Source organism: Corella eumyota, chromosome 3 (genome assembly GCF_963082875.1).
Source record: "Corella eumyota chromosome 3, kaCorEumy4.1, whole genome shotgun sequence".
In the NCBI taxonomy this organism is placed as follows: Eukaryota; Metazoa; Chordata; class Ascidiacea; order Phlebobranchia; family Corellidae; genus Corella; species Corella eumyota.
In genome coordinates this window covers 497,214-512,906 of record NC_137492.1, presented here as the reverse complement: position 1 = coordinate 512,906, position 15,693 = coordinate 497,214, and the positions used below count along the sequence as shown (strand labels likewise).

The window sequence follows — 15,693 nt, the reverse complement described above, 5'->3', positions numbered from 1 at the left end:
AGTTTTTTATATATTGGTTTTATTGAGTAACTTTATTTTGTGCCGCAGCTATGCTTCTACATCTAATATTTTATATTTAGTTTTGTTTAAGAGTAAAAACTGTTTGACATACTTAAATTAAACTTTTGGTTTTGTAATCAAATCCCCCTGTTTGCAATTTATTATTGTATTTTTTTTTTGTATATATCTTTACCCTTGATGTGGGAAAGTCGAATGCGCGACTTAAACATAGAGTAACATCAGTTACTCCGACCCAGTCTTGAGTTGCCTTTAGCAGTTTGGGATATTATAGATTATACTTGCCCGTTAATTATGCTGCTGATTAGGTGCTAGCTCAGCAGGAGGTTATACCGTTTATAGCGCCTTACTTAAGGGCGCTACAGCATAAGATCAATGGGGATTGAACCCACGACCTTATATGTGTATTATAAGGTCAATACTATTTTAAACTTATTTAAATTGGGCCTGGGTTAGGATCTTAAAACTAAAATTAAAAATCGTATAAGAATTTTAAACAATTTTTTTTTCCTAATTTAAACTGAAATAAACATTTGAACTTAAGTGTATGTTCAAAACTAAGTATTCTAAGTAAATATTGAATTAGTTTTTGTTTATTAAAAATTGTTTTTTAGTTCTCATTTTTGTTGTCCCTTTTTTTAATATATTGTTTTGTTCAACTAAAAGGAGTAGTGTACTCTTTGTATGTGGTAAAATAGTTTTCTTGTAAATGCTAAGTTTTTTGATTTTTAAATAATTAAATTTCTAAATAATTAAATTGATTTTTAAATAATTAAATTGAATTTGCCTTTTTATTTTTTTAAAATAGGCGGGATTTTATATGTTTTTAAAAGCTAAAAACAATAAAAATGTTTTAAAACTTTCATAATGACAGAAATGTTGTTTTGTTTCTGATAGGTTTATTTTGTTTTAAGTAGGCAGTGTGATAAAAACCTTAATGATTAAATAATTGTCATAAAAATATAAAATTGTGATGAAAATTAATTGAATGACATTTTAAACACCATTTGATTTTAATTTAAATATTTAAGCTATTTATTAACATGGATTAAAAATTAAAATTATTTGCCTAATTGAGGCTTAAGCAATTTAAAAATCATACATCAAGTTCATCAAGTTAATGCTTAAATGATTTTTTTACTTTTATGTAGCCTTGTCAAATGTTGATGGAATAAATACTAAAATAAGTTAAAAAAACTCTTGTTTATTAAAGTCATTAAATGTTAGATTTTATGAGATGGGACAAAATAGGATTTTGTTTAACTTGCATTGTTCAGTTGTTAAAAGCTGTGCAGTAAATTGATAAATAAATAAGATGTTAAATATTAACTTTTAACAAAGGTAAAACCATTTGCAATAGTTTGGTGCAATGCTTTCTGTTCCTATTTGGTTGTTATTATAATAATATCATTATTTACAAATAATTTCAAAGAAAAAAAGACCAATAACTGACAGTGATTATTATTCGTTTTTAATTAAAAATAAGTTTTAAATTTTACAGGTTTTTCACTAACATTTAAAACTAAAACTTCAACTTTTTTTACACAGATATTATAGCAAATAGAAAATTAAGTAATTGTTAACATGAGATTTGGATTAAGTTGGATTTTACTTTAAATTTAAAATGTTTTTGTTCAACTAAATATCAACTGAAATTTTGGTAAGTGAAAACTTTTATTGAAATATTTGATGTACTGTAATTGTTATAAATGATGTTACAAACAATAATAAACACAAGAATGATTGTGATGTCACTTAGGTGTGAACTTGTTGAATAAATAAACAACTAAATTATGGTTGACAAAGTGAAATCTCTTTTTAACAGGTTACATCATTAACCAGCGCTTTTAAACAAATGTTACTTGATTTAACTTAATAAAAAACTTTAACTTACTTTTAAACCTATTTATACCATTTTATGACACTTTTTTTCTTTATATTCAGCTGCTTTTTTACTTCATTTCTTAAAGTAGGCCTATTTAAAAACTTTTTAAATCATTTTACTTTTGTTTTGTAATATTTCTTTATAACTAAATTTAAAATTAATTAACCTAGCACTTAGTTTAACCAATCCACCTTTAATCTTTTTTCACACAAACCAACTATAAGCTCTACACTTTAAAACAATTTTAATGCTGACATTTTACATTTTCAACATTTTTTTTATTTTTCAACATTTTTTTTTTAAATTTTAATTTTTTCACATTTTTTTACAGAAATGAAACCGGCCCAGAAGTTTGCTCACGAAGACAGTCTTGATAGCACGGGAAGTGTTGGAAGTTTTAGCGGAGCCCACCACAATTTCAGCCAGGATGAAGATCTTAATCATTCATCGGGAAGTGTTGGGTCAAAACCCCACGAATTTCATGCTGGTAAGAATATATTGCATACACCTATATAAGGAGTTATTTAGACTTTACAAGTGTAAGAATATATAAGTGATAGTTATAGGTAAAATTAATTGTATATTGCATATATACTCTTACTCTTATTTAAGTAGTTTATTAAATTTGTGTTAGTGTATATATAAAAGTAAATTTTTATGTAAAACAAAGTGTATGTAAGTAAAACCTAAATACAAGGCAATGGGACATTATTAAAACAGCAATCTTTAATAAAATCAAGGATTAATTTTAAATAAATTTTGTTATTTTCACTAAGACATCATTATATTTTAATTTTTTGGTCAATGTTACTAAAAGATAGCTTATTAATTGGTAATATTTTTGTACTAATTGACCATATTTTTTTCCAATTTTATTGCAATTGCTGCTTGTGAACGATAACCATTTAAAAATTGAACAATTTATTAAAATACCTGGACCATAAAACCTGAGCATAAGATTTTACTTTGGTTTATTTTGATTTTTGATTTTTATGCTGGTATTTTAAGATAATTGTAACAGATATTTCCCCTTGTATTATAAATTTATTAAAATTTACTTAGGACCCTAAAGTGGAAGTTAATATTTGTTGTTGCAAAACACGGTCCCATTGACTTAACCTTTATTTTAGCTGTTAATATGTTGTTTTACCAATCCTATTTTATGATTTTTTAAGGTATTTTATTTGTGATTTTGTTAATTTTTGGTTTGTTAATCTAGTTTTAAGAATGTTTTAAATATACTCTCATATTTTGTATTTGCCTAATTTTGATTTTTATTTAACTTTTTAGTTGGAAGCCAGACCTCTCAAGATCCTGGGTTAGATTCCCGGCAAAATTCAATCAGTGAGTCAAAGTTAATGAGTCAGGAAGGAGTATTTCAACTCACCAAAGATTTAAGAAAGTTTTCGGAAGCTCTGACCTCGCTTAAGTCCGTGTTTTTGGAGGACAGAAGTAAGTTAAAAATTTGTTTACTTTGCAAAATAAAAATTTCCGAGGAACTTAAACATTTATGTTATTAGATTTTTGTTGATTAAAACAAAACAGAACTTTAAGGAATTTTGTTAAAACTGATAAAAAGCATGTGAAAGTTATTTTATCTTGAATTATTGGGAATATATGTAACGTAAAACTAATTTGTAAAATGTAAATATGTATACATTAATGTTATAATCAATACTTTTTACTGTTTAAGATACAAAACATTTTACAATTAAAAATAATGGAAAAAAGATTAAGACTTTCCATTGATGAATATTTATTTTTTAAAAGAAATTTTACACTTAAATTTTACCATGAATACAGACAGTTTTATGTGCTTAATAGCATATCTCATAACATGGTAACTAAACTCCAATTTAAACATATTTTAAAGATAATATCGAGAAAACACTCAGAGTTCTTGCTCATGAAAGACTCGGAGATTTACTTAAAGTTCTAAAGATGGTTGTGGACAAATACGCAGAACTCAACTCGACTGAGATTCTCTCTCGTGCTGCTGAGTTAATTAAACACATCAAAGGTTAGAGTTAAATTCATAATTTGTGGTCTTATTACTGGTAAAATAAAATGTTCTCTATCTATAGTGAAGCTCAGTGGACAATATATATGTATGTCCAATTAAAAGGCCTTCAAAATAACTAAAACTGCTATTTGTAGTGTGTTGGTAAATTATTGCTGGCAAATATTAGTTAAGAGTTGTGACTATAATATGACTATTTAAATACAGCTCATAGAGCAGGCTATCAACTAGTAGATGCTAAAAATTTTTAGTATTTTTTTAATGAAGTGTTTGCATGTTAGTAAAAAAAAGTTATCGTTATTGACAAACAATATAAAATGAAATTTAATTTTATTTAGAGTTTAATTACGAGGATGCGAGGTCAGATGTTTCACCCGAAATATTTCGTGCGATTAACAACTTAGCGATGGCATTCAGCAACAGGTTAATTCTGTTAATAACAATTTGTTTAAAAGTTGTTTTATGTATTTAAACTTTTGTCTGGGTTTGACTTTTGTTTAAATCTAAATATTTGCTTTTTTATTTCTCCTGTTGCAACCTGATATTATTTATTTCATTGTTGTGTTGCCGCCACTGGTGCATAAAAACCTAAATTTAAAGTTGACTTCCCTAAAATATTTTAAAATAAGAACTTACTTTATTACATAATTCCCAACTAATGCTACTTTAAATAATACTTGTGGGTTATAATCCTATTTGTTTATTTTTTCAGTGTGTCAGAATGTTTAATGGGAGATAGCATCAGTCCCAAGTTGTCCATGGTAAGTTAAAATTTAACAAAATTTGATTAATTAATATTTAAATTTAAAATTGGTTTTAAATATTTTTTTTTTAGTAATTTTTTTGGTACTAACCCTTTTATATTATAGTATTAAACACCAAAATAGTTGTGTTGTTGTGCCTTTTTTGTCCTAAGGGTAATTGTGTATGTAATTGGAGGGGATTTTTGTCAAAAAAAGGAACTTTTAGCTTGTTAAATTTATAGGCTAAATACTCTAGTATTGTTATAGGGCATTTTTTCTGTTTATAGTTTATATTTTTGTTCCTGAATATTCACCATTCGGTTAGTTCCTTATTAAGTATAAGCGTCATATTCTTAAAATAAACCTGGTTGCCTGCATTTAATTAAAATACCTTAACACCTACATTTTGTAATCAATATTTTGTTGGCATTATGCTACAGACACCGTCGCAGTCGTTCGATAATCTCAACCAAGTTAAACCTGAACCTCAAGATGTCGTTCAACAATCTCCTAGTGAGGAAGGTAAGTAAACTTTTTAAACTTTTATTTGTGGTGACTTGTTTTACTATTTTGGTCACTAATTATGGTACAAAAGTTGTATTTTTTGTTCTAACCATTAGATTTAAATATGTAATGTTCTGCAGACTTCGTTAAGTGTATTAAATTTAGATTTTTTATAAAATAATTTATTATAAGATTTGTGTTAAACTAGTTATATGTAACCTATGTTAAATCATAAACCTGAACAGACTATAGTTGAAGGAATTAAATATTTGATAACAAACCGTTTTTTTAAAACCCAACCCCCCTCTTACAATAATTCATTACAAAAAAGGGTTTACGTTAACTGTCCGTACCTAGACAAAACTGATAAACACTACGTACCTCCCAAATTTACTCATAGCTTGTACATAACTCTCCTTAGCAACGACTTTTTTATTATATTACGCTAAAATGTAGTAATTTATAGCTATGTTTATTATTTATTGTTTATTATTTATTCGCATAGGCTACATTGCGAGAGAGCTATCTCGTAAATATTACGTAACTCCTAAACTCACTGGTTTTGAGAACGTAACTTTTTTTGTTGAGTTACGGACAGTTAACGTGATCCCAAAAAAGTAGTAATATGTTAGTTAAGTATAGTTTTGAACTATGGCAGATTATAGTTCTTAGTTTAATTAAATTTCTTCTTTAAATTAGTTATTGTTTTTAGCCCCAACCCCTCTTGAAGAACCCAGCTATGAAAATGTTGATGTTATGTTGCAAAACATGGAACAAGGGCTTGAGATGGCGTTCGAACGAGCTAAAATATTATCAAAATATCTCAATGATTTAATTGTGTATGTTAAGAAGAAAGCAAGTTTGGGTAAGCACTTACAATATTGAGTTTAATTTTGTAAAAATTTTTGTATATACTACATTTTAGATATAAGTATATTTAAGTTCACCTATATATAATGGGGTTCAATGGCTGTTATATTTATGTCTAATTTGTATGTTTACGAATTTAATAAAACTGCTGTCTGTGGTGCATGGGTAAATTATTGCTATAAATTTTAGTTGAGAATTGAAACCATACGACAATTAAAATCTATCAACTAGTGTTTATTAATGTCTATGTTATGTAAAAGAAGTAAATTACTGTTTCAGGTTTTAGGTTTAATTCCCACTGCTTCTATGTTATTGCTTTCTTAATAAAGGTGCTAAAATTACTAATTACTAAAATCCTAACAATAATGAATAATTGAACTTACAGAGTTGGAGCACTCGAAGAATGTGATCAAGTTATCCCAACAAACCAAATCTACTTTATCTGATCAAAGTTATCTTCCGTTCCAATCTCTTTACTGCACCCATCTTGACCATGTAAGTTGGGGGTTGATCTGTTTTTAAATATATTTATCCTCGATGTGGGAAGGTGGACTTAATGACCTTAACATAGAGTAACATCTGTTATCCCGACCCGGTCTCGAGTTGACTTTAACAGTTTGGGATATTATAGATTATAATTGCCCGATAATTAAGTTGCTGATTAAGTGTTGGCTCAGCAGGAGTTTATACCATTTATAGTGCCATACTTAAGGGCGCTACAGCAAGAAAGCAGTTGGGATCGAACCCAGGACCTTATTTAGCGAAGACAAGTGTTTGTTGCCGGTTGTAATTATTTTGTAAGTTTGTAGATTTAAACTTTGTGTTTTTTTTTTTCAAAGTGTTTCTGTTTAATTATTCAGGATCGTGAGTTTGCGAGTAATATTCACACAACTTACCAAAATCTTTTACTCCAACAAAAATTCTTGGAACCACTGCAAGCAAGGAAGAATGAGCAAGATAAAAAGAGAAAACAAATGAGAGAGAGTTGGGTAAAAGAAAAAAGGAAAACGGTAAGATTCTCTCTTTTAACTTATGGTTAAAATTTTCAAAATTATCATTTTTTAAGCAAAGTTTTTTAAATATCACTTATTTATTTAATTCTGTTTTTTTTATTTTTTAATATAAAATTCCAAAACGTCTATTTTTTTCGGTAAAAGTTTTTTTTTTTATTTTTTATGTATTTAATTTAGTTTTAAATATTAATTTTAAAAACAGGAAATTTTAAAAAATGTAACAATTTTTTTTTACTTTTTTAATTCAACAATTACAGCGTTTAATAAATTTATTTTTTATTTTAGTTTTTTAATATTTAATTAAATTTTTTTTAGGAGGATATGATATTAGCGATGAAGAAATCCCAGCAACATTATTTAACCAGGGTTCAGGAATACCAGAAAGCGAAAGAGTCGGCGATCAAAGCAGAGTTCATCCAAGGTCAAACCAACCTGCCCCCTAAACCTGGGGTTCTGTCGTCCACGACAACCACTGGGAAGATGGAGAAGAAAAAGAAACAGGAGGAGGAAGCAAATCTCAAGGTCAGAAAAAAAGTTTTTACCCAGCCAAAAAAAGTTTTTACTCAAAAATTAAAAATGGTTTTACCCGATCCAAAAAAAAAGTTTTTACCCATTTCTAAAAAAAGGTTTTTACCCATTTCTAAAAAAGTGTTTACTAAATTTTTAAAAAAAAGTTTACTAATTATATTTTTCAAATTTTTATTAATTTTTTTTTATCAACATTTTTATAATGTGTTGACTATATTTAACCTTTAAAGATAATAAAGTTTAAATTTTTATTTTAGTTTAAGCGAATGTTCTAAAATTGAACTCTGTGATCAATAATTTATTTTCCTTTTAATATTTAACTACTTTTAGGAGGCAAACACTCAATGTGTTTAGATGATTTAGTAGTTTGTGTTTTAAACTGAGATAATATTTGTTTTTTTCACATAATTTAAACTTAAATGATTTCCTAAAAAATTACCTAATTTTTAAACTTGAAAATTGGTTTTATAACTTTAACTAAAACCTTAATTATTTATGGGTATTTAACATTGATATATTTTTACACAGGCCACCGCCGCTGAGCATGAATATAAAGCTTATGTAAGCGAAGCTAACAAGAGGTTGAGAGACCTAGAAAGAAGCAAAGTAAGTTGATTGAAATATTTGTTTAAAATATTTATTCTTGTGGATTTTAATAACAGAAATTTCAAGGTTTTGTTGATGTAAAAAATTCTAATGCATTTTTAAGGTTGTTTAAATTAAGTAAGGTGTTATAATTAGTACAACATTTTGCGGAGCCAGCACCCATTCACCAGTTTAATTGTCAGTCAATTATAATCTATAATATCCCAAACTGCCAAAGGCAACTCAAGACTGGGTTGGGGTAACTGATGTTACTCTATGTTTAAGTCGCGCATTTCCCATTTCACACATTGAGGTTAAAGAAATACAAAAAAATGAATCCCAATATGTCTTTAAACTAACTCTGCTTTCGATGTTGTTACTGTCTTTCCTAATGCTTTTATATTGACAATATTAACCTTCTACTATGTTAGGTTCGCCACTTACAAGACTTAAAGGATCTAATGATCCAATGCGACCAAACAGCCAAGACTGTCACCACTTCGTTCTTTCATATCCACCACCAACTCTACGTTCCTTTGCCTGTGCAGGTGATATTTACTTTATATTAACTGCTTAGATACAGTGTTTTACCACTATTTTTGTAAAGTAGGATTCTCTTTAATTGGTGTAATTATAGAATAGGTTTTATTTTATTTTTTATTTTTTGGGTTTGGTGACCATGCCATAACATACTTAAAATCTTTATGTAAACATTAATACTTTTGGCATGTTTTAAATCATTAAATTGATTTTGTCATTTTTTCTCGTCGCATTGTTGTAATATTAATTGTATATTGTATTTATTATTTACTTTTATCAATGTGTAAAAAAACAAAATAAAAAAAAATAAAAATTGTAAAATTAATACTGCCCTATAACATATTAATAAATGTAAAATTGGAATTGTTAAACAGGTCTTAAAACTGATTCACTTTGTTCAATTCTCGCTACCGTTAACTCAAGTAACCTTTGCAAAAAAAACAGTTTAAATTGTTGTAACTTTTCCTAACACTTATTTACTTCTAGTTTGAAGCAATGTGCCACGAAGCAAGGAGGTACGAACCAGGTTTCCAATATTCTGATTACATTCGTAACCTCCCCGTTCAACCCTACAGCCCTCGTGTGGATTATATGTTCCAACGAAGCTCCACAGAAGGCTCACAATATCTCGTTCATCAGGGTTTGTACAATGAAGTGTTTTTTATTTAAATCTTTGTAAACATGACATATTTAGGTCTGATTTTTTGTATATACAATCATTAATTGTTTTAAGGGCAACAATATGTTAAACATAGGAATTTAAAACTGTTTTATTAATATATAACTAACTTGTTTTTTTAAAAATTGTTATTAAATTTTGATTAATTTTTAAGTTAAGCATAAACCACTATTACTTTACAAGTTAAAACTACCTTAATTTATAAAGTTTAATGCTCTAATTTTGTCTATAAATATGGTTTGACAAAAGTTGTTACTAATTTATTAAAGGACAAAGATCGGTGGAGGAAGATTATCAACACAGAAATACTTACGCTGGGCATAGGAGAACAAGTAATAAAGGTTAAAAAACTATTTAAAATCACTTTAAAAATATAAAAAAACTTATTCATATATAAATTTAAAAATTATGACATCAAAAATAATTGGTTATGACATCACAACAGCATTCAGTGACACAGAGAGCAGCAGTAGTAGATCATTGGATGACATTTCTCCGTCTGCACCGCGCAGGGGTGATGACAACGTACGACGACCTTCAACTGAAGGTAGTTTGTCCTCCGAAGATATTCTTGATGATGGTCACGCTACTGCTACAACCCTTGCTCTACCTGATAAAGGTTTGTAAAAAAATTAAAAGTATTTTTTTCTGTAATTTTATGTTTTAATAAAATGTTGGTAAATTTTTAAAAATTTAAATTAAAAACATTATTTTGTCACAAAGCTGGTATGAGCCTTACTCCCGAGTCATCTCCTGTTCCTGTGCGGCAACACTTAAAAAACAGGGCTGCCAAAGTTGCCGTCAATGTGGGGAAAGCTTTCATAAGGGTAAATATTCAAAATTTAACGGAAACTCTTTAAATCAAAATTTAACGGAAACTCTTTTTTAAATCTAACGGAAACTCTTTAAATCAAAATTTAACGGAAACTCTTTTTTAAATCTAACTTTTTTTGGTATTAAGAAAAAAATTTGTAAAAACAGAACTTGTCAGCAATTAAATTCAAATCGTTAAAAAATCCTTTTTCTCAAATCTCTAATTATCTTAATATTTCATGTTTTTCTTCAGGTGAAGAAAGCCCCAAAATCGTCGTTATTTGGAGTTGATTTCGCCGTGGCTACCCAAGATTTTCCTGATGGAATTCCATTCCTCGTTAAAAGTTGTATAGCTGAGATTGATAACCGAGCACTAGAGGTTAAGGTGGGTGAACTGGTTTACTGTTTAATGTAGAATTAGACTAAAATTGGTTTATTGTATAACTACAACAATTATTTTAACCTTAGTCAGGGGATTAAATAAGTAATTCAACACTTTAAAAATTAAGTTTATTTGAAATAGGCTGTATATGTAAAAGCATGGGTTTTTGCTACTAATGCTGAAAATCAAACTATAGAATTAGGCGTTATAATGTTTTTTTAAAAGCACATATGCTTGCTAATACTTCAAATCAAAAACTGTACTTTAGCTGAATATAAGGATTCGGTTGGCCTAGTTTATATCATTTTTGTGATATTTTAAAAAGCAAAATTTTTTTGGGTAAAATTTGTTTTTAATTACTCTGGTCAAGTTTCAGTTTTGTTTAATATTAAACTAAGATGTGTATTTAATAACACTTTGAGTTACATATTTTTTGTTTCTAAATTCTTTTAGTATTTGTACCTTTTGGTAAATAATCTTAAGACCTTTCCTTACCTTTATTCTGTCTTAAGTTATACCAGTTCGAAATATTAAATTTTATTTCATTACAGGGAATTTACCGAGTTAATGGGGTTAAAAATCGGGTTGAAAAGTTGTGTGCCCAGTTTGATTCTGCTCCCGATAAAGTTGATCTGACCCAACAATCGCCACACGATGTCAGTGGTGTGCTGAAGTTTTTCTTGCGACAATTACCCGAGCCTCTTCTCAAGTTTGAGTTATATCCGGTGTTCCTGGAGATTGCCAAGGTTTGTGTCTAATTAATTTTATCTAAGTCTTGAAAATTTTTAATATCAAACTAATTAGAAACTTTTATAACCATCACACATTTAAAAGTTTCACCACTTTGTTATATTGCCTGTTTCAAAGTTTAATCATTAACTCCAAGACTTAAAGTATTCGGCAGCGTGAAGAGAAGTGTAGTGGTCGAAACACTCACTTGGCTACACTATATTAGGTTCTAGGATTAACTGTACTGCTCTCGTGCTGTAGTATCTTTATGTGAGGCACTACAAAGGATAAAAACTTCCGCTGAGCCAGCACTTAAATCAACAGCATAATTATCGGGCAATTATTATCTATAATATCCCAAACTGCCAAAGTCAACTTAAGACTGGGTCGGGGTAACTGATGTTACTCTATGTTAAGGTCGCACATTCGACCTTCCCACATCGAGGATAAATAAATACAAAAAAGTTTAAAAAACCTTCAATTTTAATCTATTTTTTAAATTTTATTAATTTTCCCAGGATTACCAAACATTGATAAATAAAACCAACAAAGCGATGAACGAGGCAAAAGAAGAAGGAAGACCCATTCCAGCTCCTCCAACAGCGGAGGTGATGGACAGCTACATCACGAGGATCCGGGACACGATTGGGAGTCTCCCATCCGCAAACAAAAACACGCTGCAGTACATTATATCACATTTAACAAGGTGAGTTAATCTTTATGTTGGAACAATATTGGGGGGGGGGGGGGGGGGAATATTTGTTGGAAGAATATTGGGTTACTTGTGGTTTTATGTAAAAAGAGAAAAAGTGAATTACCTTTACCCAGTTTTTTTACCCTTAGTTTGGAATTTTAATTTTCGTAATATGGTTGCAACTCTCAACTAATATTTGCCTGCAATAATTTACCCACACACCACAAATGATAGTTTTATTTATTTCGTATATATCTACATTGTCCACTAAGCTCCATTATACTGTTTTAAAATTGTGTTTTATATTATTTAACCTTGATAAAAAACTTGTTTTATTTGAAACAGGATTTCAGCTCATGATAGTCAGAATAAAATGACTTCAAGCAATCTTGCAATCGTGTTTGGACCAACTTTACTTCGACCTTTGCTACTGTAAGTTCATTATTTCATTAAAAATTAAGTTTTTTTTTAAGTTTTATCCTTGACAAGAAGGTCGACTTTACAACTTAAACATAGAGTAACATCAGTTACTCCGACCCAGTCTCGAGTTGCCTGTGGCAGTTTGGGATATTATAGATTATAATTGCCTGATAATTATGCTGCTGATTAGGTGTTAGCTGAGCAGGAGTTTATACCATTTATAGCGCTTTACTTGAAAGCTCTAGTGCATTAGAGCAGTGGGGATTGAACCTCATGCTTTCACTTTTATAAGACATTTTATTATTGTTAGCCTTCACATCATAGATGATTAAATCACGATGAATTAAATTAAAATTATTTATCTTATAATATTATTGTGATGTCATAGAGATGGAAATGAATCACTGAAGACATTGATTGACATGCCGTACCAATCTAGAATCGTTGAAATGTTGATCGTTCACAAAGATTTTATATTCGGAACCCATTCACACCAGGCTGCCAACATGTTTCCTTTCTCTGGTAAGTTTTGTGAGCAAAAAGTTCAGGGTTTGGTTCCCACGGGCAGACTTTTTAATTTTTTGTTTAAAATTGTTTTTATTTTGGCTAAAAAAATTTTTTTTTTTTCAGCAGGATTCCAGCAAGCTCCCTCCTCCTACTCCCCCACTCCTCCTCCAAGCTCATCCAATCCCTCTAATCTTGTTTCCATGGTAACCACTGATGGAAGGGGAATCCCTGAAGGTGAGCATTCAAATTTTTTTTTGTTTCAAAAATTTGAAATTTATCGAAAATATTTTAAATCTTTCACAAATAACAAAAGGTGATCTAACTTCAGTGAGCGACCTTTCCGTTACACAAGAGGCCCCCCAAGTGGACAAAAATGTGTCACACGAAGGCGATATTTTACTTAACTTTGATGAGGAATCGCTCTTTACTCCTCCAAGTGGTGAAACTCAATATAACGACGTCTCCGTGAGTTTTTAATTAACAAAAGGCTTTAGATTATAAAAATATATTTTTATTAAATTGCATGATTTTAGTAGAAACTATTTGGTGCCAAATTTTCATTATTTTTTCTTAATAGTTAAAGTTTTTAATAATTACTCACTCTATTATCTGCATTAATATTTATATTAATGCTTCATACTAACATTTTATTATTTAAAAACCTAATTTTTAAAGTTTTTTTAAAATCTTCATTTTTTAACTTTTTTCTTCATGCTTGTGTTTTGCATGTTACTTTGTGATGTCATTAAATGCTTGTGATGTCATCATATTGTGCTTGTGATGTCACAGAATGAATTGTTTGCTGGCAACAATGTTCTTGGTAAGTGCATGGTGTTAAAAACTTAACAAAATTTTGGGTGAAAATTTTTAACATTTTTTTTGCTTTTTTTTGTTTTAGATTTTAATTAACAAACTGAAATATATTTTAATTAACACAGGGTCAGGAGAGGTCGTTCCAAATTGCCCTCGTTTAATTGAATTTGACGATATTAGCACAAAAACTTTAGGTAATTAGTTTTGTTTTTAATTAAAAACTTTGTGTTCATTTTAATTGTTTAATTTTTACTTTATTCTTAGATTCTGCGCCCCAAGAATTAATTCCCCTTAAAACCATGACCCGACCTAATGACCTTGACCTTGGTGACCTTTCTGGGGTAATTTCTAAAGGGGGTGAACTTCCTGTTGTTCCATCAAGGTCAAAAACGAGGTTGCCACGACGAAGTTCGGACCAAACTTTACCTTTTACTGATCAAGGGACTATTTTGGGGAATTCCCCAATTAAAAATGGGTCAAATCTGAATACCCCAACTGGGTTAGGTTTGGGTGAAATTACCCCAATTGGGGAGCTTGGGGATCAATTAAATGCCTTGGGTTTAACTCAAGGTCAAGTGGGGTCAAATCAAGGTCAAATTGAATCTCAAGGTCAAACTGGGGTTCGAAGTCAAAAAGGGTCACTTCAAGGTCAAACAGGGTCACCACAAGGTCAAACAGGGTCACATCAGGATCTTTCCGACTTAAATCAAGAAAATCCAAAAATTCGCAAAAAAAGTGTCGGGAGACGATCGGGGGTCGAAGCTTTACGACATTTTACAACTTCGAAATTAACCGGGAAAAATAACCACCAGAAATCCCGGGTCTTACCCAACGTGCCTGATCATGTTGGGTTGGCAATGGTGGGTCGTACCCCCCCACAAAACCCCCCTAAAGGTGTAAGGTCATCTCTTTCTCTCCCTCGAAAATTTTCCATGAATAGCAAAGAACCTGCAGCCAAGCGTGTCATTTTACTTGACAGTGATTGGTCAAAAGATGACAACCTAGTTAAAGAAACCTCGGACTGTTAAAAAATCGAGGATAAACTTCATTTTTTTTAAAATAAATGTTAAGGTACGAATTAAGTTTCAAAAACAATGTTTAAACATATTTAGATTTGTTGAAAGTTTTGTAAATATTTTCTCGTAGCATTTTTAACGAATCATATTCACTTTAATTACAAGTTTAAGGTTAAGTAGTTCCTCGGTGCAATACTAGCTTCCAGATTTCACCTCGTGCTATGACGTCATCCTGTAGTGACGTAGTTGTGATGTCATAATAACCATACACTCATTACCTTTAATTACACAAAACTAGCAATTCTCATCACTATAGTTTGTTACGTCATAGTCGAATTATGTGACGTCATCTTATGCTTTTTATTGATACATTGCAGTAGTTGACCTTGAAAAATTTCGATTATTTATTTCCCGCGCTTCCATTGTAATTGTTTGGTAACAATCGTTTTATTATTATTGCATAAAAGTGTTTAGCAATATTGCATGCAGTAGTTTCTTTATTGCTCTTTCCTCGCGATATTACTAACTTCTCCAATGTATTATTATTATTAATCTTATTTTACTTTTTAATTTTTCTTTTTCGTTTGATCGCCTTACATATTGTGTCCACTCTATTTTGTTGTCGTCGAGTAACTGTATTCTGATTTTAAGAACAAAATTAACCACCGCCGGTGGGCGCTAGCGAGTCGTTGTAGCAATGACTACAGGTGCTATCGTGTTGTCATCATTTGCTATGACGTCATTTCTTGATTTGAATTTTACACCAGTAATTGTTATATTATTATTACGAAGATGTTAATATTATTTAATAAAAGTTGGCATGTTTTAAATGCTAAAAAGGTTTTTATTTTTTTGTTATTTAAAGTTTTATGTTTATTATAAAGTTAGCGTTGATATTATCTTATAAAATTATTTTTTCACAGGTTTTGTTTTT

At 29.7% G+C, this 15,693-nt stretch overlaps 1 protein-coding gene across 4 annotated transcripts; it reads left to right on the top strand.

Moving 5' to 3' along the window:
- Positions 1-1,564: 1,564 nt before the first annotated feature.
- Positions 1,565-15,589, top strand: LOC145744602 (rho GTPase-activating protein 45-like). Of its 4 annotated transcripts, none has more exons than XM_082562493.1 (27): positions 1,565-1,678; positions 2,235-2,390; positions 3,194-3,355; positions 3,777-3,923; positions 4,262-4,346; positions 4,636-4,684; positions 5,107-5,188; positions 5,883-6,035; positions 6,426-6,535; positions 6,901-7,050; positions 7,369-7,575; positions 8,110-8,187; positions 8,598-8,714; positions 9,193-9,346; positions 9,655-9,717; positions 9,831-10,004; positions 10,109-10,212; positions 10,452-10,583; positions 11,132-11,326; positions 11,828-12,015; positions 12,349-12,435; positions 12,812-12,945; positions 13,054-13,164; positions 13,244-13,395; positions 13,720-13,750; positions 13,869-13,937; positions 14,008-15,589. In XM_082562493.1, exons 2-27 carry the CDS (start codon positions 2,237-2,239, stop codon positions 14,769-14,771), a joined length of 3,852 nt encoding a protein of 1,283 aa, XP_082418619.1. In that variant the 5' UTR covers positions 1,565-1,678; positions 2,235-2,236; the 3' UTR covers positions 14,772-15,589. The 4 variants fall into 4 exon arrangements, with proteins under 4 accessions (XP_082418619.1, XP_082418618.1, XP_082418620.1 ...); XM_082562492.1 differs by having other exon boundaries at positions 9,655-9,726; positions 13,057-13,164; XM_082562494.1 differs by having other exon boundaries at positions 9,655-9,726; positions 13,259-13,395.
- The last annotated feature ends 104 nt before the right edge of the window (positions 15,590-15,693 follow it).